At 29.9% G+C, this 24,014-nt stretch overlaps 1 protein-coding gene across 1 annotated transcript in view; it reads right to left on the bottom strand.

Moving 5' to 3' along the window:
• LOC107448712 (transcriptional repressor scratch 2-like) overlaps positions 1 to 14,639 on the bottom strand; it is a 40,656-nt gene extending 26,017 nt beyond the window's left edge. Inside the window, exon 1 of the mRNA XM_043050145.2 lies at positions 14,057 to 14,639. Coding sequence (XP_042906079.1) covers positions 14,057 to 14,207 — 151 coding nt within the window. The 5' untranslated portion in view covers positions 14,208 to 14,639. The remainder of the gene's footprint in view (positions 1 to 14,056) is intronic.
• Between the last annotated feature and the right edge of the window lie 9,375 nt (positions 14,640 to 24,014).

Genomic DNA, 24,014 nt, shown 5'->3' with positions numbered 1-24,014 from the left:
TTTTATTTTTTTTTTTTTTTAACCTTTTTACTACTTTATTATTTTATTTGGTTTTAACTTGTTTTATAGAATTGTACTGAACATTATTTTAGATATTCGGACTTTTATATTCACTGTTGATGTAACTTTTAGAGATTTACGTATTTTTAATGTATGATTTGTGTATGTATCAACTCTCGTATGCCCTAAAATAGGGTGGGGCGAGATAACAATAAACTATACATATATATATATATATATATATATAAATTTTTAATGCGTGCATGTATGCTTTAGTGATATTAATATAATGTCAAAAAGCACTAATATTTATGGGTATAATTTTGTGGCATAAATTGTTTCGTTGTTAATTTGCTTTTTGATAATTTTTAATAATTTTTTTAAAAATAATTTCTTACTTTTTGTTTAAAATTATTTTTAGTTAATTAATTTTGTTTCCTTTATTTTTTTCGATTCTGTGCTCTTTTCTTGTGTTTTTCTTTCTTTGTCTCTTTATCTTATGTTAAGGGTTCTATGCCCTTGCAGTTTAAACGCAGTAAATAAAACTTATTAATTTTCTCAACTTTTTTCGTTTTCCTCTTTTTTTTCTTTTTATCCTTTTTATCTTTATTGTGATATGTATACGCAATATAATTGAAGGAAAGACTTTTAAGGATTAAGAACATTGTGTCTGCGATTTTTTTTGTGTGTGTTTTTGCCTATGTAAAAAGGGGATTCAGTGACTACAGCCCCAAGCCTATATTTTTAGGTTTTAAAGTCCATGTGAAAAGTTGTACTGAAAACTATGCACATTTAGTTTCACGAATTAATAATTTTGCAAAAAGAAACGAAAACTGTTTATTAAACTTCGTTTAATTATTATTGAAGTTAGTAAAAGCAAAGTAGGGATTAAAATAATCTAAAGTTAGTCTATTTCAGGATGGAATTAAAAAAATGTTTCACTAAGAAAAGGCGGACACTATCCTGACCTATTTATCAGCTCAATCATTGTATGTACCTCATATAATTTCCATATTTACTTTATGGTTATTCAAAAAAAGTGCTTTTTCTTGACGTGGCATGACTATTACATAGTCACCCATTCCTTGTTGTAATACAGATAAAGGTAATAAATGTTTTAATTGAATTCATTAGAATTGAGGGGATGAGAAATATGAATTGAAAATTAAAAATTACATAATTACTAAGCATAAAAATTTAAATTTTTATACATTTTAATTTCGGCACTTTAATAAAAAAATATATATGCTTCTTCTGTATTACATAAAAAGTTATTTAGATCCGTTCTTTAAGTCAGTTATACGCACTTGAATTCATCTTCTTTTAAAATCAACTGTTGTTAGAATATTAAACCTTTTGCTTACGGCGCTTAATATGATGTACCATTTTGGTACACATGTTATACCAGTCATAAGTAAAAGGTTAGAGTTACCCGTTAAATGATGGTTCTGCTCAGGTGCAGAAAGGAAAGCATTAAGATTAAATACAAAGTATTTTTGTAGAAAATATAAAAAGAAAAAATCATTATGTACAACTTATAGCTGTCTCTTTTTATTGTAAGTAACCATAGCTATTGTAATAATAATGCAATTGTCAAAGAATATTTTTCTCTTAGTTTATTTTATAATGAACTAGCTAAGCACGCGGTTAAAAAAAAATAGATGATAACTGATAAATCAGTAATGAGCAACACTACAAAATCACGCACTAAACTGAAAGACATATATCTAAATTAATTTCGAATTTTTTATTTTTTATTATTTTTTTTCCTTTCAGGTGGCTTTACATTATTAGATGAAGCGAAACACGTTATTGTTCATTCATGGGATTAACTATATGCATTGTCATGATGCTATTGCTCGCGGTCAACTCAATGAAAGTCACAACCAGACAATTTTCTTCGGTACTTATTTCTTTTGAGGGATCGCAAGAAAACTCTTTCCAAAGTGTTTATTATTAAAACCATCCTGCATTAATGCAGTTTTAATAGGTACTAATATAATATATTGTATCTATATTAGTATCTTTGGTATCTATTAAAACTGCACCAATGACCACTACACCAGTAGAGTATATTACTGAAATATTTTAAGAATTATTAACGTCAATCATAGAATGACGATTTTTTTACGTTTCTCTTAAATGAGTACCATTAATCCGTTAATTTTGCTTTTTAGTGCATAGATTATTACCCATTGGCAAAATGGGTCGTGTTTTGAGTTTGATGGCGTGAGCACTTCATTTGGACGTCATGACACTTTTCAACTGTGTTCAAGAGTAATAGTAAACAGTGCGCATGCGTCGTCACTGCACATGCGTTGCCATGGCGACTGCTGCTGTTCTTCTTTTTATTTTCGCCAGTAGGCATTTTTAACGTATTTACATAATAATAATTTAAAGTATTTTTATATTATCTTAATGATTAACGTATAATGACTGGCTTGACTGTGATTTTAATATAAATATGAATACTGAAGAAGGAAAAGTATTTTGTGACGTCTTGAAACACGTACAGTAGGCAGGATTTGAAAACCAATCCGACGACAAACATTAATTGAGACCGTTCTTGCAATTCATGATTTGAAATGTTGTGACGTTTAACGCAGTCAATAAAGAAAAGAAAAAAAAAAGCATTTGACTAATGGGTAACCAGTGATCGTAATAAAGCGATCACAATTTTTTTTTAATATTTCCACTCGATAAATTAGTTTAAATCAAATTGATTAAAATATTAATAATATCACCGGTTAAAAATATTATCACCGGTTTTTTTTGGGAGGAGGGTACTTTCCGAATATCCGGGTACAAGTAAATTCAAAAAAATTTTTTAAAATTATTTTTATTAAATTTTATGAAAATGACCATTTTGTTCTACGTTTAAAAAAATAAAGTAAAAAAAAAAATTAAAACGAAACAGTTCGTGGAAGTCTACATTCTGTGGCGACTTATCGCTTACACCTATCTAACCGAAAAGTACCTATTTTTGTTTCAATTAAAACCAAAAATTTTTGAACGTCATTTGCGTCGATAATAGTTTGACATCGGTGATCGGACGAGAGCCGAAATTATAGTATTTAATACATCCGCTCGTTTGGTTAGCGAAAATATTAAATGACAGTTGTCAAACTCATCAAATTTGTTTGAACAATACTATGTTATAGCAATATAAATGTTATTTAAAAAAATAATTACGCAGAAAATTTACTTCTGTTCTTCAATAGTTCTAAATATTTATAATACTAATAGACAATAACATTTGAACATGGGAAGGGGAGTCACAAGCGTTAGGGAAAAAAATCCTTTTAGTACACATATGTTAGGTGAATAATTTTAAATTTATTTTATAAACCGTCATTAAGCAGCCAATCCAATTTTGGGTTTACGACTACTAATGTTTAACTCCGTAGCCTTGTCATTTTGAATCCAATCCGGAAGACAAACTCCTGTATCAGTGCTCCCCAGAGGTATGATTTGTTGAGAACATGGAGGACTTTGTGACTTGACAGATTATACGTGCATCGGTCACCATTTACTATACGGAGAGTCTTTGGCTGGTGGGTATCGAACCCCTCTTGGACATGAACCCAGTGCCTAAGCAACCAGGCTATCCCGGCCTTAATTTTCAATTTAGTAGAAAAACTGTTTTCTGAGAAGAAACAGAAATTATTGCGAAACAATCATAGGGGTTGGTGAGCGACAGAGAATAGGGAAATTTGTCCCGTACACGAAAAAAATTAAAAAAACTTTGAAGAATATTATTTCACTTTTTAATTGAATGTATAAAGTTTCTTAGAATAGAGAGCACTGATTTACTTAGTTCAAAACAGTATCTTTTTTTTTTTAGATTTTATCTCTAATTCATATTCATAAAATATCTGACACGTACAGTCCACGCCCATATTATTAGACGCACTATAAGATTTTATGTAAAGTCTTAATTATCAGGTGATACTTTACAGTTTTTTTTTGTTTTTGTACGCGACTGAAGTCTCGTAAAAGCAATAAAGCTGTATAGAGTACCACCTGATAATTAAGACTTTACATAAAATTTTACAGTGCGTCTGATAATTTATCTAGGGACTGTATACCCTTCTCTTAGACCTTTCTTTTTAAATTAAAAATAAAAAACCATCTTTTCCAACTTCAATTAAGTATTTTTAAACCAGCCATTCCCTTCTATCTGTTGCTTTTAGTAAAACAATCTAAAATGTATAAATATTTTATAAAAGGTGTGGTCTGAAAGGTGAAACAACACATTTTCGGCAAGTAGATAAGCAATGTTGCACATTATTGTTTCATAGTGTCGTTAGCTAATACCTTATCTCAACTCCCCCCCTAAAGCCTTCCTTCTCTCTCTAATCTCATTTCTCGATCTTCGTCCATCATTTATCCCCCTCCTAAATAGTACGATAGAAAAAGAATCAGTGTTGATACGTGTATAATGTGAATCATGTCTATATTTTATAGTGTCTTCGGGGCTGCGACACACACGATGCCTAGTAGTCAATAATACTTTTTAAAAGAATTGACGATCTATGGCCGAATTTGTGAGAATCAAGTGCTTTACATAAAATATAGTTTTTATTTTTATGTTTATTTAGCTCATAAAAATTATATCTGTCTAACTTTTTTACAAAATGTACGCATGAGACATGATGGCGCATGAGATAGAGCGCTCGCCTTCCAATGTGGTGAACTTGTTCGAATCCCAGCGATGGCTAATCGATACGAATTCCGCACCTGGATCAAACCGACCGCAGTGCTGACGTAAATAACTTAGAGGTAAACGGATCATGGGTTTGAGTCCCCTTGTAACCAGGTTAACCGTGGGTGGTTCTCTTGATCTTCCTCTCCATGTAACGTAAATGAAGGTTAGTTCCGTTCAAAAAGTCCTCCCGGAAGTCTTAATTTCTCCCGATACTTGATCCAGGAGTTCCCTTGTCTTCTGTAATGGGTTCACAATTACAAGGCTACAGAGTACTCTTCTAAGCTTCAAGAAGTTTCTTGAACAGCACAGCCCTACGTTAATGCACATTGCCATTCATGAAAATAAAATTAATGACTTAGGTTTTTTCTAGGTTTATTTAGGTATTTACTTAGGTTTTTTCGATCTCAGTCCTATACCCTGGAGGGCATGACTATGAAACTCTGATCACTATTGTGGTTCATTTCCGAAATTTTAAAGCAGCTACACTGGGCCTTTTTTTATTCTCTCGTTCTATGTGAACGCAATGAGAATCATCTTTTGATTGAATTAAGACACTGAGAAGAATATAAGATCATTCCAGCTTCAAATATTGATCAGTGCCAGTTCAGGTGAGCTCTTTTATGGCTTGAAAGTGTTAGAAAAATACCCTAATTTATCTGACGTGAACGGCTGAGATCTTAGTGCCATAGTATCTAAGAACTGGCATCTCCTCTGAACAATGACTTCACAACTTTATTGTTCAGAGGAGATACCGTTTCCCAGTATGTCTGAAACATAAGTTCACTTCGGGGTGGCTTTTTTGAGAGATTCCTTGTAATCAAAGTTCAGAAGATGAAGCGGTTAGCCAGAGTTCCAGATCTGATCTCTGCAGAGCACGAGGCTCATGACAGAGCTCGCTTTCTCTCAGAGATACCTTTTGGTGTCAAGAACTGACCAAATGAGAGGGGCGGGATTTAGTGTCCCTACACCTTAGATTTACTGCCCCAAAACATTTGCGATACACTTAAATTGTTGGGACTTTGTTTAGATATCTGCATTTCGTGGCATCTGCATTTCTGTTGCAGAGTGTGTAATGTCTCATATTAAACCCTCTACCAGAGACAATTTGGAACATTATTTTTGAATTATTTTTGTCTTGGATATATTTTCGAATAAAATTTCTCTTAATTTCCCAAGTTAAAATTCTTGATGGCCTGATGGTCCCATCAAAATATTTTGATGGTTTATGTTGGTTTCAGTGCGATGCATGATGGTCCAACATTATTTGATGGTCACCATTATCCAACATTTTCCCTTACGTGTTCATGGTTTTTGATGTGCCAATAAATTTCCATGATGTAAAATGCTTCCTTATACTATGATGGTCAACCATCAAGAGAAACTTGACTCTCATGGACCGACAATCCGCGATGATCCGTGATAGTTCCAACTATATATTTTCATGCCGGTTTAATGGGAACTCTTTTTGGTTCTCAGGAATATGCCATCAGAACACTTTGGTTTTTTTTTTATGTTGGACCATCATAAATCAGTCCGAATTCCTACATTGGGAGGATGGTTGTTTATGATCGTTCCAAAATTTGATTTCTAAGATACTATGATGGAAATTCGTGATGGTTTGACATGAGCAAACCATCAAAACAAGTTCTTATGTTGGACCCTCAAAAATCAGTCCGAATACCTACATTAAGATGATGGTTACTTATGTTGGTTACTATCAAAAAATATAATGGTTCATAGTAAAATTATTGATGGTTACCATCAAGATTATGTCGATCCATCAGTGGAAAACCATAAAAATTTTTGATTTGGGTAGGTTCATAATTTCTTAAATTGTCCGTAAAATTGTGTTTCTTCTCAGTCATTTTTAAAATGAATAAATTTACAAGTATGTATTTTAAAGGTTCCAAACGAACTGTGTAGGGGGTCAGGGAACCGGCATTGCATCAGAAAGGTTCCGGGTTAAAATCCGAGACAAGGAATGGATGTTCTTTTCTTCCTTTACTGTGAGATCAACGTTGGCCCACCTAATAGGGTGACCCTGAAAGAGTGGCGAACAAATCTGTCCTAATACGCCTGAAATGGCAAATGTTAAACCATGTGGGAATTTGGGAAAAAATTAAAGCTTTAAAAGTTAATTTTCACTTTCTAACTCTATAAAAAAAGATTATTGCACCTAATAGCAATAAGCAGTTTTCTTTTATTTCAATAAAAGTTATATTTTAATTAGTGATGCTATTGATAAAGATTTAAAAAGAAAACAAGATTTTTTTTTATACTTTATAGAACACTAATGAATAAAAATCGTTAATTTCTCGTAATTCCTGCAAATAAATTATATAAACTTCTGTAAGATCGTGATATTTTATATGATTAAAAATAAATTAATAAATTTTCATCAAAAGTCTAATTTTGTGAATACAGGCTCGTTTTTTTCTACTTCTGTGTTCAATGCTTCAAATGTTCCTGTGTTATTCCAAAACTCCTTAAAGGGACTTTATTTAAACTAAAATTATAACTTTTAGTTTAGGAATTATTTTGTCTTTCTATAAATCAATTATTTTTAATTCTCATCATAGAACTTAACGTTTAAAAAATTTCTTACCTTTTAAAAATCTATCAGCCTATGCGAATGTCTACAAATCTCGTTCAACAGGTTGCTGTGGCTTCTAAAAAATTTGTACCGGGTGCTTCTATTGTTTAAAAAAAACATTTTTAACATAAAAACAAAACCTTTTGCAGAATTTTTATAATTTCCTAAAAAAACTGTTTATTCTCTCAAGAATTTTGCACTCTTTGTAGACTTTTGCATGTATGAATTGCGCAAATTTCAATAAATAGACCCGCTACTTGATTATTTTTAGAATATACTTCTAATTCTTTAAATGATTAATATACCTGTTGCTTTGGAAATTTTATAAATACGACCAAGTTTCTTTTTCAAGATTTATTTATTTATTTATTTATTTATTATTTATTTATTTATCACAAGAGGTGACCATTGAAAATATATAAATGAAAATTTTTGTAGTATTCCTGATGCTTTGATGGGGAAAAAAAACGTTGTGAAATTTGTAAATAGTTTTATATTTAATAAGTCCTCATAAAATGGATCAAATATATAATAAACAAGTCTTCATGAACACTAAATAATGCTTGAAAAAAAAATCTCCTTTACTTTTAGGCAAGTTAATATTTTGATAACACTTTCTTAGCACTTATTTTAAATTATTTAAGAGCCGGAGTATATCTTAAAAGGGAAACAGGAATGCATACTTGAAATTTTTGATTTTGTTGAAAATATGTTCTTAACAGGATATAGTCTTTGGTTGTTTTGTTTGTTCAGGGTATTTTCTTTATGTGAGACTATTTATTTAAACATGTTTTTTTTTTAATTTTTGCAAAAAAAAATTTTCGAAGTTCTAGGAGATCAAAACTGTAAATTTTTGGAAATTTTCAGTAAAACACATCAATTTATTAAAGGAATATACTTTTTGTGAAACAAATAAATTACGCAACAGACTGATATTTATGTTCTACTACTATCACCTTAACATTATTAAGACAGAAATACTTTCAGAGGAACTGTGTATAGAAAGTCAAAGGTGAATCAAAAATATTTTAAAAAATTATACTATTTAAGACTTCAAAATCTACTAGTATCAACAGTTATCCATTTTGAAATACTTAAAAAAAAGGTTACATACCCTCCAAAATATCGATCCTTCTCATTGAATATTATCTATTTTTAAAGTCAAAGAGATAATTTATCATTCAAATAAAACTTGAAGCAGGGAAAAAATAAAGCTTAGGAAAAAAAAAACTTTAAGTCCCGATTTAGTCCAACTTTCCATTGTCAAAAATATTATATCGTTTAATTAACTTTTTCCTGATAAACTATATACTTTACGATGTTGTCTGAATACATTTGTGAACCTAAATCAGTTTTTTCAATTTTATTCCATTTAAAAACAATTTCAAAACACTGCATTATAAGTTATACTGATATTCCACTAAATAACTGGCATATTTTGAAAATAAATAATACCAAAATGGGTCAGTCACTTAGAGGAAATTCTTATTAAATAAAATAAAAAAACATAATATGTTGTGTTTACATGGTGGTAGCTATACATGAAATAAATATTTATAATATTTCAGGATAGTTTCAGTTAATGTAAATAAAATAAAAGTTAATATGAAATAACTAAATTTTAAAAGAAGATTGGATTTTATTTTTTCACAAAGTGAGCGCGGCTCATTATTAATAAAAAACATGGTTGGATTATACAGGCAATGCTTTGTACGTTTCTCAGATTTTTGTTCTAAATCTATCAAAAATGGAATTATTTTAAATATTTAGTCCCCTTAAACATAGTTTAAAAGTTTTTATTTTTTACTGCTATTTGGTTTTAAGTCTGCTAATTTTATATGTGCCAAATAGTTTTCCAAATTTCAATTAATGATAAAAATAGGAGAAATTGTGTTCATAAAATTAAAGAAAAAATTATAACTTGCATTGTTATCAGATACAGTTAAAATGTAAGTACTCCAGTTAGTCAAGAAAATTTGAAATCTTGGTTAACAATAAATTTCTATTGGTGACAAATTGTGCTAGTAGTTTAAAGTAGTAGTTTATAAAGGCGCTTGATTTTTGAATTGAGATTTGGCGAAGATTTGATCAAGACAAGATTAACGATACTCTAGTTATAAATAGGATACTCTAGTACTCTAGTTAGAAAATGGTCTAAATGCTGACTAATAAAAACTTAACTTGTCTATAAAACTTAATTTGATTTGGCGATCAGAAAAAGATAAGAATCTGGTTTATTTTGCAACACAGAGCTCCAGTTTAAATTTTAAAGTTCAACAGGTAAATGACTTCATTCAAATTTCGATAGACAGTCAATAATATCGAAAATAATTTTGCCTATAATTGTTGGAAAACGATTGAAATATGTCTAGACATCAATTAAAAAAGAAAAGCTCCTATAGAGATTTAAGCGCCCTAACTAGTCGAAAAGTGGTCGGGATTTTGGCATCAAGAATCCTTTTTTGAAGATACAAAAAAGAGGTAATAAAAAAGTAGAACAGAAAAACACAAAAGTTTTAAAATTTATTTTTTAATATTAACCAATATTTCACTATTGTATGTTCCATTAAAAACCACAAAATGTATAAATGAATACTTCTAAATAGTAGAAACATTCCTTGTAACATTCTTTTGATTAGGATATGCATTTAGCATAATGGGTTTTATGAATAATAAAGGTACCCTTCTTGCTAGCTGAAGCTCATCAAGCAATCGAGAAAGATTTTTTGATTTTTATTACTTTTTTTAATCATCATGTCATAGGTTTGCTATTGTCAAATATGAATTACAAAATATTATCACCTCACTCAATTTTAATATTATATAGTACAAGATATATGATATAATATCTGTATGTTGACAGTAAAATTAAACTTTTTTCTTCTTCCAAAACATTTAGCTTTAATATAATTTATAACTAATACTTACAAATGATCTTCTGTATTTTCCAAACATTTAATTTGTAGCAAAATTGGTATAGACAATATAGATTTCGAAAGTGTTAATATGTTCTTTGAATGATTTAACAATTCATTTTTATTGATTATTTTTTAATTCTTGAGAAACGCGACTTTTTAGAACCTTTATTTAAAACTGAAATTTTAATTTTTTATATCTTTCTTCCTCTGTTTTAAAACTGAAGTTACTTTAGTTTAATTTAGAAAAGATTTAAATAGCAATAGCTATTCAAAACAATTTTTAAGCAATTAACAAAATTATTTCATTAATACCAAACGTTGTGAACCATTATGCAACCTGATATAGTTATTTTATGTAATAAATGTATCGTGATAAACTGTTCTATTTCTCGTAGAACAAGTTGCTCAAATCTATCAACAATAATCCTCTAACTACCTTTCTTAGGCCTACAGAGCATGCCACATAGTATTGTTTGCTACAAGTTTAGCAATTAGTTATCTCAAACTAATTTTCAGTTTTTTTTAATTTTTTCCCATCACACTTCATTGTTTAATGTTTCCTATTATGATAAATTGTAAGTGGTTAATTTAAATATGACATTAAATTAACCTAAACCGTCGGAGATGGTTACGGATACATACTTAGCATAAACAGTATGATTTAAATTATTTTGAAACATTTCGTAAAGAAAATATTGAAAAAAAAGCAAACGATGACAATTAGAGAAAATTATCCTACCATATTCTATTCTGTTTTATTTTATTCTATTCTGTAATCATAGTTGTTTATCACGCTTTCTGATTAATGCATCTTATGGTGGTAATAATTTAGACCTTAAATTTACAATTGCATTCAAGGATAATTTTAACTTATCTAACTCTTAATATTTTTAAACAATTTTTTTTCTAACATTTCTCTATTTATATAAAAGTATAAATATCGATTAAATGTGTAGTTGTGGTCAAAATACATATTCATCAAATAATATAAAAATATTAAAGTATACATTTTGTTACCTTTTTAAATGTAAAAAGAGATTTTCTGACAAAATTAGGATATTTGGAAACTACATATTCCATGCAATTTAGACAATAAAATGTCTAATGCAAATTAAATAGAAATTAAGCTTTTTTTGTTACTCCAAAATTCAGACAATTTTAAAATCACAATTAAGCCTATCTGTACATGATCAAAAGTATATATAGTATATAAAATATTATATGTACAAACTAGTATATCAAACTATTTATCTATTCTCTTTTTTATCTATCTTTTCTATTTTTCTACTTTTCAAACTATTTTTAGACAATAAAATTTTTAATGCAAATTAAACAGAAATTAAGCTTTTTTCATTACTCTAATTGAGATAATTTTAAAATCTTAATTAAGTCAATCTGTCCAAGGTCAAAAGAATGCAATATTATGAATGCAAATTACTGTATCAAACTATTTATCTTCACCTCCCAGGAGTAAAAAAGGGGGCTAGGGGACCTTACTAAAATATTTTAATTACCTACTAATGGTTTTAGATAAAATTAATTTTGACTCATACGGCGAAATTTTATTTGTGGATAAATAATTTGAAATGATGTACGTCAACTCAATGAATTACGAAATTAATTGTTCAAAAATGTCTAAACAATGTTAGTAACCCACGTTTTAGAAACCGAATTTGTAACTACCCACTCAATGCATCAAATTATTTTAAAGACAAACAACACATATTATATACTTGAATTATTACTATGACTTTTAATGATTAGGAAAAATATTACCGTTTATTATAATTTAGATTGCATTTGTTTTAAAGAAAAATTAAAATCAAGAAAAGTAATTATTCATTAGTGAAGTGAATCATTACGTTTGTTTTCTTTACATACAGAAGACAACTGGAACAAAACTAAAAAATTTAATGAAAGGGTTTATGGATTTTATAACAAATATACACTATATTTTTAGAATTTTGGAATCTGTTTTTTGACAACATTATGTTGACTTTTTATTATATTTAATTGAATAATCAAATCCATGAAACACGATTTTAATCACAAAGCATAATGAAACAGAAGACAATTTGCCTTGATCAAAAATCGCTCCATATTAACCCACTTGTGACACTCTAAGCACGTGACCCATAGCTTTTAAGAAACACTGATCTTGTCCAAACACTGATATTTGGCTCAGAGAATAGAGCAACCGCTTTCCAATGAGGTAAAACGGGTTTAAATCCCAACGATGGCTGGTCAATACGAATTCCGCATCCGGCTTGCACCGACCACAATGCTAACGTGAGATATCCTCAGTAGTAGACGGATCATGGGTTAGAGTCTGTTTGTCGTCAGGCTAACCGTGAGAGGTTTTCGAGATTTTCCTCTCCGTGTAACGCAAATGCGGGTTAGTTCCATCGAAGTCAAATTTCTCACAATACTTAACACAGGAGTCCCCTTGTCTTCTGGATTGGGTTCAAAGTGTCAAGGCTACGGAGTTGAACATTAGAAGTCGTAAACCGATAAAATTGTGTTGGCTGCTCAACGACGGTTATAAAATAAAATTAAACACCGATCTTGCCCTCTTAATATTAAGAGTGTTTCGTAATATTTATTTTCAGAATTCATCTAAAACTTAAAGTCAATACATTGGGGTCACAAATTGATATGTAGACCATGAAGAAACAAAAACGCTTATCAATATCTATGGAAATACTTTTAAACGAGGCATGGAAACCTGTATGATTGCCGGATGAAACAAAGGATTTAACATTAAATTTGTTGAAACGTCTCAAAGTTTCATCCTGCAATAAATCTGGTTTTGATGCTCTTCAATCCACTTTCCTCGAAAATTATTCGACAGATTTCCTTAACGTTTTTATTTCTTTCTCGCTCAGTTATGATTCTTCGACCCCTTGTGTGTATACTCTTTTGAATTTGTTTTACAAGGATTCCAGAAATGTATTTTAATAAGGGTAGTATTTGCAAAACACCTTTTGTACTTTGGGAGATCAACAAATCGCAATTTAGAGCCACGGTGAAACTAAAGAAAGCAGCATGCACAGCTGCCTAATTGCAATTTAGTAAAGTGTTATTTATATGACACGCATATTCATGATATTCACTCGCAACAAACATTTTTATAACTCTCAGAATTATAAAATTAATCGAATTCTCCTGTTGTTACATTTTTGACGCACACCTTCAGTCCGTGGTCATATTATTAGACTCACTATAAGATTCTATGTGAAATCTTAATTTTCAGGCGATACTATACAGCTTTATTGTTTAGAAGCTACTCAAACCTGTTTGCACTTGTTTATGTTCGTGTATCAATTGGTTAACATTGTAATGCAATACGTTAAAAAAATAATATTAATGCAAACAGGAAGTATATAAAAATTCTCTTGCATAAAAACCCATTACACGTGTGTTTAAATATAAAAGTATTGCCTATAAACTCGAGCAAAACATTCAGTTATTAAAACGCTACAGTGCGTCGAATAATTTGGTCTAATTATTATAATATATTAATATAATACCTGATATGATAAATATTCTATATTTATATAATATATCGTCCAATTTATTCAGTCGTCTAATTTACATTATATATAGTCTAATTTAACCCATTGATACACTGCCGTAAACAAGTACAAACCGGTTTCAGTCGCGTAGAAACAATAAAACTGTAAAGTATCACCTGATAATTAAGATTTCACATAGAATCTTAAAGTGCGTTTAGTAATTTGTCCAGATACTGTACAAGCTAAATATGTGATGACATCTCCATGAAAAAGTTGAGTAAACTTACTAATAGAATGAAGTAACATAAAAAGGTCTACTTACTACTAGCAATGTACGGATGACACGGATCGGGGGAGGCAGGTGGTGTGACGGGGGCTGTTGTACCTTCTGATGGACTAGAGGGCTCTCTGTACCCCCAACGGGCGACATAGTCAGCGGGTTTTACTTTCTTCACCAGAAAGGAACGTGGCATTTTTTAGAAAGTACACAATTTCAATGTCAGATAATTTCTCTTCATAATTCAGGAATATTCTGGACCCATAGGACATGAATTTAAACCCAAGAAGCCATCTAGTGATGATGATGTCCGAAAAAAATTCATTTCATATTGTTTAAGTCCAATTAATAAACAAACAAAATCACGTGTCGGTTTAAATTTATATATTTTTTTAGTGATGCATGTTTTCCACCCCAAATAATAGTTTTGAAATTCTAACGTGGGTGATGAGACACGTGATGAAATACGGGAATTAAAAAAGGTTCGAAAAGTCGGGGAGAAGCAGTCACAGGTGTTGTTGTGGCACCTGTAGGGGGGGCATGACTCCCTGCAACAGCATGGAGGGGTGTCTGAGGCTTCACTACAACTCGTCGGTGCGTGGCAGGAAAGCCAGGCACCAGGAGTTTCATTGGTACTGCCCTCTGTTGGGAAGATGAGCAAACAGAGAGGGTTGGAATTTTATTTCTTTTTCTGAAGATGAGGACTTTTGATTGGTTTAGAGCACCAGGGGAGTTTCCAAACAAAACAACTGGTTGATTTTACCGGAAAGCCGCATGCTCGTTAGTTGCTTTAAGGTGGATTTCAGTTTCAGAAACTTTGCAAACCAAGTGTTGAGAAAGTGTACTCAACATACTTTAAGAAAAAAAATATAAATTTACTTTTTTATTATTTTCTTACACCAAATAAGGGAGAAATTAGTCTCTTTTTTTTTACGTAAAATATTTTTTAAGGAAAATTAATGAAATCCATTAGCGACCAAAGACATAAAAAATACACTGAATTCTTTATAGTTTTGACGAAAAAATTTCTCCCTGCAATAATTTTTTATTTATTTGAGCTCTTTCTTTAGTATTTTGGTATTGGAGAGCGCCACTTTCAACAAAACCTTTGGTTCCTGCTGTGGAATTTTTCTCCCACATCCATTACTACATATGCAGTAACACTAAGAAAAAAATGTCTCAAAAAATCTTAAAATAAAATATGGAAGGAAAAACTAATTATTTGATATAACAGTTTGGAAAATGATTTTCAAATTAATACCAATTTTGGGATAGTATTGTGCTTCAGTAAACGGATCAATTTGTATGAGTTAAATCCAGTCCTTAAAGTAGATGAAAAAGTTCTAAACTCTTTACATAGTTTCAACTAAAATAATTTCCTCGATTTCTATAACTCAGTTAAAGCCATAAGAATAAGTGCTGACTTCCATTATAACTTCTTTACTACGTCAGGAAGATGACACGGAGCGTAGCGTTTTTGAAAAGTGCTTAAAGGTTCTTATTTTTGATTTACATTTTTTAAAAGCCTTTAAAGGTGCTTTTTTTATTCGGGGCTCGTAAAAAGTGCTTAATTTTCTATCTCTTAAAAAAAAAAAATTTCTTTCCGTGTTGATTGTCGTTCTAAATTACAAAAAATTCATGATTTTCAAAATTTTTCTCTGCAATATTTATCAGAAACTAATTATTTTATCATGATTATGTGAAGTTGTGGAAAATGCTGATACTATGTTCATAAATTGAATTTTTTAGATATTATGTTCATAAATTAAGAACGTTATGACAGAAAAAATAATTTTTATTGCTGCACAGATTCTAATTATGATTTTTTTTTTGGAAACTGATTAAAAACATTTTTGAGGGCTTAAAAAGTACTTAAAAGGTACTTATTTTTTGTTGAAAAATCTGGCTACCCATACTGTTATAGTTTTGGTGAAACTGTTGGAGTTGATCCTTCTACAATTATTGTTTCATTTGGACTTTTTCTCTAGTATTTTGTTGAGGGTTACTTTCCACAAAAAGAAGTTAATGAGAAAGAAAATTTAAAAGTCATCAAATTAAAGTTCGAACTAATTTATTGATTGTTTAGAGCATAGTAACTTTGACTTTTAAAACAATGGCTTCGCAATGTACTTCAATAAATGAATAAAACTGTGAAGTTAAAAAAGTAGATGAACATTCAAAAATGTTTTTATTCAAAATAATTTTACCTTCGATATCAACTTTAAATAAAAATTATCAATTTGATACTAATTTATTAAAAAAATAGCATGCTTCAAAAACAATGTATGAAAACTTCCTATAAATTGGTTTCTCGGGTTATTTATATATTTGCTAGTTAAAAAAGTTTCACGATATTTCGGCTACTCTGTTTATGACAATAAAAAAAATACTCTAGCTGCTTTAAAATACATAATCATGCTTTTTTTGTACTTTTTCTCAAAATTCAAATAAATATATTAATAAATAGAAGTAAAAAAAATTTTTTTATAGAAATAAAAGGAGTTCTGCTTCTTTAACCAGTTTCATTTGATATTTAGTCAAATTTTTGATAAACAGTTTATATGTAGAAGCACGTTGTTATTAATCTGTCTGGAAAAAAATCTATACAAGACGCATTTTTACTTTTCCAGTACAAAAAGTACATATTTGTGTGTTGCTTAAAAAAGAGTGAGTAGATTATAAAAGTGGGATTTATAGTAAACATTAAACCTACTGTTAATTGAATTTATCGTCTTTTACTTAATGTAACAGATAAGCAGGAATACAAATACAGCGAGAGAATAAAGCAGTTATTATGTTTGACTAAACTCTCATAAGCTATTAGTCTAAACCAGGGGTGTCAAACTCGCGAGCCGTATGCGGCCTGAGATGAACATTTTTGCGGCCCAGTCAATATATCCGACGCAAAGTAAAAATAAAATAGAAATGTGAATTAGAAAGGAAACTAGCATATAAAATTATAATATACTTTATTTATAAACTATTCGGATAATTTTAAATTGTACACGCGAAAATGTAACATTCTAATTGGCTTGCGGCACCTGCCCTTCCAGGAATACTGCATCGAATCAAAAATATGTAGAAAAAATTTCAAATCTTAGAACAAAATTTGAAACAAGGTTTAAAGATTTTAATTCTTTGGAAGTCAAATTTTGTTTGTTTTATTCGATTTTCTCAATAAATATAGACTCAGTACCCAGTTATATGCAAATGGAAGTGATTGAAATTCAGTGCGACTCAAATTTGAAGGCAAAATTCATTGAAGTGGGTGTGCCTAAATTTTACAAATATTTACCGGCAAGGTTTGAAAATACTCGAAAATTCGCAAATGAAATTATTTCCATGTTTGGAAGTACTTATCAGTGTGAGCAATTATTTTCTGTTATGAATGGAAATAAATCTCCTGTCCGAAACCGTATTAATAACGCTCACGTTGGGTCAATTTTGAAAGTAGTCTCGGCCAATAAAATTTCTCCCGACATAGGAGAGATAGTAGCAGAGAAGAAGTATCAAACAATAATTTAACTTTATATATGTTTATTATAATGTACTATTCAAAATAAAAATATTTGTTTCTATGAACATTGATTTTTTTTTTGTGGCCCACCTAAAGTTAAGTATTGTTTATTTGGCCCAAGTTAGCTTTTGAGTTTGATATCCCTGGTCTAAACTATCTCTAAACAAAAAGCGATAATTTAAACACCAACTTTTTAAAGAAATCAAAACGATAAGATAGAAGGAGAAAATGAGTTGAAACTTGTAAATTAATACGAGGGTTGTTTTTTTAAGTAAGTGCCGTTTTGTTGTGTACACTAATAGGTGAGGGGTGAGTCGCAACGAGTACTTCTGTCGTGTCCCTTTGAGAAACTGTGCTTAGTTGCATCGGTGTAGGTAAACTATACGATCAGTTCTGTGTCTTTAAAATGTTCAAATTTAACAAACGAGATATGGTCAGTGACGCGTTTTTAGTCGACAAAAAGAAAACGGGTCTGCTGCATACATCATTCATCGTCAGATTTGTGAAGTAACATAAGTCGCTGCCTGGCTGACAGAGAATTTTGCTACTCTATGACAATGACTCTCTCTGCAGCTCAGATCCCAGCTTTATTGGACTCTTCTGGTTGGGAAGGAAGTTTTGGACCATCCCTCTCTACTGGCCAGACCTTGCACTCAGTGATTTTCCTTTTTTTCGATATTTGAAGCATAATTTTGGCAGCAGTCACTACAACGATAACGAATGCGTGAAAACGGCCATGATCTCTTGGTTAACGCAGCAGGTGTTAAGTATGTATGAAGAGGATATTCTAAATCTAGTTGTAAGGTATGATAAGTGTTTAACAAAAACGCCAACTATGCTGAAAAAGGAGAAACGCATGTAGTATCTGAAAATAAAATTTCTTCTTGAAAATTTTCTTTCGCTTGGTTTTTATTTTCAAAAGGCCCTTACTTAAACAAACAACCCTCGTATTAGATTAATATCATTTATGGAGCGGAGGGGGGGGGAATTTAAGCAAAGTAAAAATATAAATTAATTTTATTTTGAAGTTGATATAAGGTAATTTTTCAAAAGATGGGAACAAGACACGGTCTCAAAATTTAAATTCTGGCATTAAAATTTAAAATTTATTTTCAAAAAAAAAAAAATATTGATTAAATGTATAATTCTGTCTAGTAGCAAGAATTGTCATAAATTATTGGTAAAATTTTTTTATGAATGCCTTAAAAAATTATTAACCTTAAAGGGTCAATTTCGAACATTCATAAAGTAACTGAGTAAACAAATACAATACCAAAAAGACTTTTCTTAGTAGTTCTCGGATATTTAAAAACAGAAATAAAATTTTGATTGGATATAAATTTAAACAAAAAAAACTTTATTTTTTAGAAGGATACTTGATTTTATAGACGATTATATCCTTAACGTTCTCGATAATATACTTATGAAGGTTAGATAAATTATATTTCACTGTGCAAAAAATATTTTGAAAAAGGAATCCTTTTCATGCAGGTCCAAATAGATCGAAACAATGCTCTTATCTCAACAAAAAATAGCAATTACTTTAAACTAATTATTTATTCTTAATATAATTTCATGTACTTTTTTCGGTTTTCATGTAATAATTTTGCTACAAAATGGCAATTCCTTTCATGCAAAATATTTCTGCAACAAAATGTTATTTTCTTGTACACGCAATATTTTTGCTACAAAGTTTTATTGATTATGCTTAAAATATTTTTTCTAATATCTGAACTAGCGAATAGTTCACATTGTATATATTTATTGTTTAATTTATTCTAAAACTCAATGAAAAAAATCATTATGATGTAATTTTTTTAGAGTGACATTTATTTTGTACAATTAGTAAATATAGCATAAGTGTCAAAAACATTCAAAACAAAGTTTAAGTTAACATTATTATTCCACATTTTTAAAAGTTCCCAATAGATAATTATTTAATTCCATCTTTGAAATCTTAAAAAATGCTTAGAGTGTCAGAGGTGTAACTCTGCTCACACTCTTTAGAATTTAAAACATGATCATTCAATTATATAACAACATGAAATACTTGAATGTTTCAACATAAATGTTGAATTTAAGAAGCTTGGAAAATGAAGTTTTCCTAGTAGCTATGTTACATAAAAGCATGCTAACATGAAGGCTAGTATTCCTACTAGCTAGCTAGCAATGCTATCTAACACAAAAGCATTTATTTCAACTTAACTTTTGTTTGGAAGTAAATTATGTAAATTTTCTATCTAATGTTGTTGTCTTTAGATTTATATTTTATTTGCAAAACACTGATGCCATTTAGTTATTAATGCATGCAATGTATCACAAAGATTCGTATGCACCTGCACTTGTAGCCTTATGCGAACACAATCTTCAATCCCTACCATTTCAGAAGAAAACTTCCTAAATTCAAATTTCTAAGGATGCTTTGAAAAGTGTTTTAAATCTTTCGTAAATTATATTAATTTTTTTATAAATTTCGTAACTTTTATTTAAGTGTAGATTATAAAGTAAATTATAACTTTTTAAGAAAGGTTTAAAAATCTCCGCTTTTGTCTCCTGATAGACTTCCTTTAAAGCTAGTAAGAAAACCTTCGACTTTATTTGTTCTTTACTACATCAATTGGATATAATTAACTTTTTCATACGGGGTAAAAATATAACGAATTTTTTAAAAATTGCTTGTTATACAAAAAAGTAAAGAGCTTTTAACTTCAAATACTTTAGCACAAACATTACATTAAATTATTGCATGGATTTTAAATTTTTTAAATAAATGAGAATTGATATTTTTTTTAAAAAGTTATTTACTGAAGGTTGTGTTATTTCAAGAGTACCTTAGTTTTAAGCCATTCGAAAAAAGAGTTTTTGAAAATGGAAACTTTTCTTATTTGGTTAAATTTCTGAGCTCAAAAAAAATTATCTTAGAAGTCTATTTTTGTTCACTGTAAAAGAAATCTCTACGATTGCAAAGAAGAAAGCAATCTCGTTTTAAATACGTATGTTCTTGTTCAACCACATATGACACCGAGTTTCTCGCTACGAGAGCTACGAGAATATTCACTGATTTTTCTGTTCCTAACTCTAAGGGGGCTTTCTTTCTAAAGGGGGTGGTCAATGAATTCTTTTCCTATCACTGTTTTGGTTTCTAGTGTTAAAAATTTACTAAATTTATTTCGATAAAATAATTGTATATTCTGTGAATATTTCTCTGTGTATTTACAAAAATTTTCTGTTGTTTTACAAAAAGATTCCAGCCAAATGATATTTGCAATTGATATTACGATGTGAAATTTTTTTGCGGTATAGTCGACTGATATGATTTATTAAAGATTAATGCATAGTACTTTGAAATTAGGCACACTTCTTCTAGAAAGAATTGATAAGTTATTCAACGAAACAACGTTTTTTTATTATTTATTTATTATTTGCAACTTTTTTTTATTTGAGTGTAAAAGGAAACGAAAACCATAAATGCTTTCACTGTTCTTCCGAACCCATGTGACTTCTTAAATAGGATACAACTGAAGAACTTAAGGAAGTATTGTGATTTAAATGATCACACTTTCTAAATGAGACATTTCATTATCAAACTGCACGTTTGTACTATTTGCAGTAAAAATTTCCGCTATTTTTCTCCTAAATAACGACATAATATCTATCTCATTAATTTCATGGAAATCTTGTTGATTTTCTTAACGAAAATCACCAATTTCGGTTGAAATTCGAAATTCAGCGAATGTCGATTGTTCAATTTGATTGTCAATCTCGTTTTTTACAGAGTTTCTAGGTCGTCTTTCGCCAAGGAAAATAAAATGAGTTTAAAGCCCTACACTTGAGAGGAAATTGAAAATTTAAATTGCAATTAAGATCTTACCGTAAAGAGTTATGTGAGCCGACAAATAACTTACATATTTTAAACTTTTTTTTTTGTTCAAAAATCGGCGAGAAGTTTCAACCTTGATATAAATCCAGTCAATGCAGCGTTTGGGTAACGTTTAAAATATTAATAAATTAAATCGTAAACGCTTTTCATTTTCACAAAGTTGTGGCTTTTCTTCTAATTGGATGTTTTGCGTCATTTCCAGAATTATCAGGTTGTTCGATAATTAATGTCGTTTTTTTCTCGTAGATGACTTGAATTGCATATTTAATTTAGTAGTGATTGCGTAGCTTATATTATTGTATGCTATTTTAAAGATTAGACTTTAGACTTCCTTTAGTCAAAACTAGTGCGTCATTAGTAAACAACAAGTTGGTTAAAAATTTAGTTGAAAATGGACACTCAAAGAGAGCTTTATCGTCATATTTTATTGTTTTACTTCCGAAAGGGCAAAAATGTGGTGCAAGCTCGGAAGAAATTGTGTGAAGTTTATGGTGAGGACTGCCTTACTGAACGCCAGTGTCAGCGTTGGTTTGCTCGCTTTCGTGCTGGAAATTTTAATGTGCAAGATGCACCACATACTGGTNTAAACTGTGAATAACTTTTCTTTTCGATAAGTTATTTTTACTTTCATTATAAGTTTTATGTGAAATTGTGTTTAGTCCAATAATGTAATTAAAATTGTAATTACAAGATAACTATTTAAAAACCCTATAACTTTTGGCTTTGGCACTATTGCAAAATAATTTCTTTCAGGCTAAGAATGTTTAACGGATTTAAGATATAGTCGCAGATAAGTAACCAAAGATTAATTGAGAATTAAAAAAGAAATATGTTTGTGCAGAAATTTCAAACTGTAAATGATTAAGTCTAAATTTTGTCCCACAACAACCGGAAGCTAAGCGTGTTGGATATAATCTTTGTTTATACAATAAAAAAATTAAAAACCTTTTTGTTTAAAAAAAATGTTAAATTTTTCTTCAAAAATTTTAAAGAAGTAATCTTCAAAATAGACATAGTGGTAGAACATATAATGGGGGTAGGTGAGTGAGGCGAACTTACGGAAGAAAGAAGGCCTCAGCACGGATCAATTTAGTAGTCCGACGTAACAAACCTAAACTGTTCAGTGGAAGAGAAATAACAAATATGTCACTACGCTCGGGCTACTAAGCTAAGCAGTGGTGGTCAATCCGAAAGATGTCATTGGACTACTAAAGGATCAAATTTCTTGTTTATCCGTGCTGAGGCCTTCTCTTTTCAAGGAGGTATTGAGCGAACAAGGGAAGAAGTCCTTCTAATTTATTTATAATATTCATCAAAACATTGGCACAAAAAAAGAACTGAAAAATAATTAAAATTTCTTCTAAAAATTTAAACCCATGTTATGAAATAGAAAAGAGGATTACGGAAGAGATATTCGTGAAGGGGGAGGTGATGCGAAATGGCTTTTGGTTCTTACCTTTTTGATGGTTTTCTACCTCATCAAAATCTCATAAAGAGAGAAAAACTCCATCAGTAAGTTCGCTGAACTTTCTCTAACATTTTTTGCTTCCTCATTCGTATTTCTATTTTACAGAAAAACGCATCAACCCTTTTTAAAATTACGTTTAAATTACGAAAAATTAAAACCTTGAGAAATAAGGATTGAATTAATTTGGGTATCTAACTATATATAAAAAACTAATGACGGTGTCGATGTTTTCCATTGTTGACGGTGCATTTTTAGTGGCCGGAAAATCACATGGTAGGATCCAGTTTTCCTACATTAATTTTCATACTGGTTTTATAGTCGCTGGCCAATTTATTAGACACACTAAAGATTCTATTTAAATTCTTAATTTCAGGCGATGTAATACAGTTGTATTGCTTTTACGCGACTTATACCGGCTTGCACTTTGTTTACTTTCCTGTATCAATTGGTTAACATTGTAATGCAATACGTTAAAAATAAATGCAAATAGGAAGTATATAAAAATTAATTGGAATAAAAACCCACTACGTGTGTGTTTAATTATAAAATATTGCACATGAACTCGTGCAAATCATGTAATCATTAAAAAACTACAGTGTGTCTAATAATTTGTTCTAATTATTATAATATTCTAATATAATACCTGATTTAATAAATATTCTATATTTATATAATATATCATCTAATTTATTCAGTCGTCGAATTTATATTATATATCGTCGAATTTAACCAATTGAAACACGAACATAAATAAGTGCAAAACGTTTTCTGTCGTGTAAAAACAAAACAGCTATATAGTATCACCTGATAATTAAAATTTTACATATAGTGCGTGTAATAATTTGGATAGGGACTGTATATTAAACAAATTTTGTATTTAACATCGTGTGAATATTGTCTAAAATATTTGCCCCTTGTTACGTAGTTTTAAAATATCATTTCAATGAACTTCTTTCATCTTCTCTCTTTGAAAAGGAGTGCAGCAGAAGGAATTCTCTTTCGAGAATCGATGATCTTTAATTAATTTTAACCCATTCATTAAGAGTGATCTTTTGTAGGGGTGCAATTAAATGTCTTTTGTTCGGGAATTAACCTCATCTCTCGCCGAGTTACGTGCTGAAATGAAATCCCTCTCCTT

The sequence above is a fragment of the Parasteatoda tepidariorum genome, chromosome 2, assembly GCF_043381705.1.
Source record: "Parasteatoda tepidariorum isolate YZ-2023 chromosome 2, CAS_Ptep_4.0, whole genome shotgun sequence".
Taxonomy (NCBI): Eukaryota; Metazoa; Arthropoda; class Arachnida; order Araneae; family Theridiidae; genus Parasteatoda; species Parasteatoda tepidariorum.
Note: the sequence above shows the minus strand (reverse complement) of the source record. Positions and strands in the feature narration are given on the sequence as shown.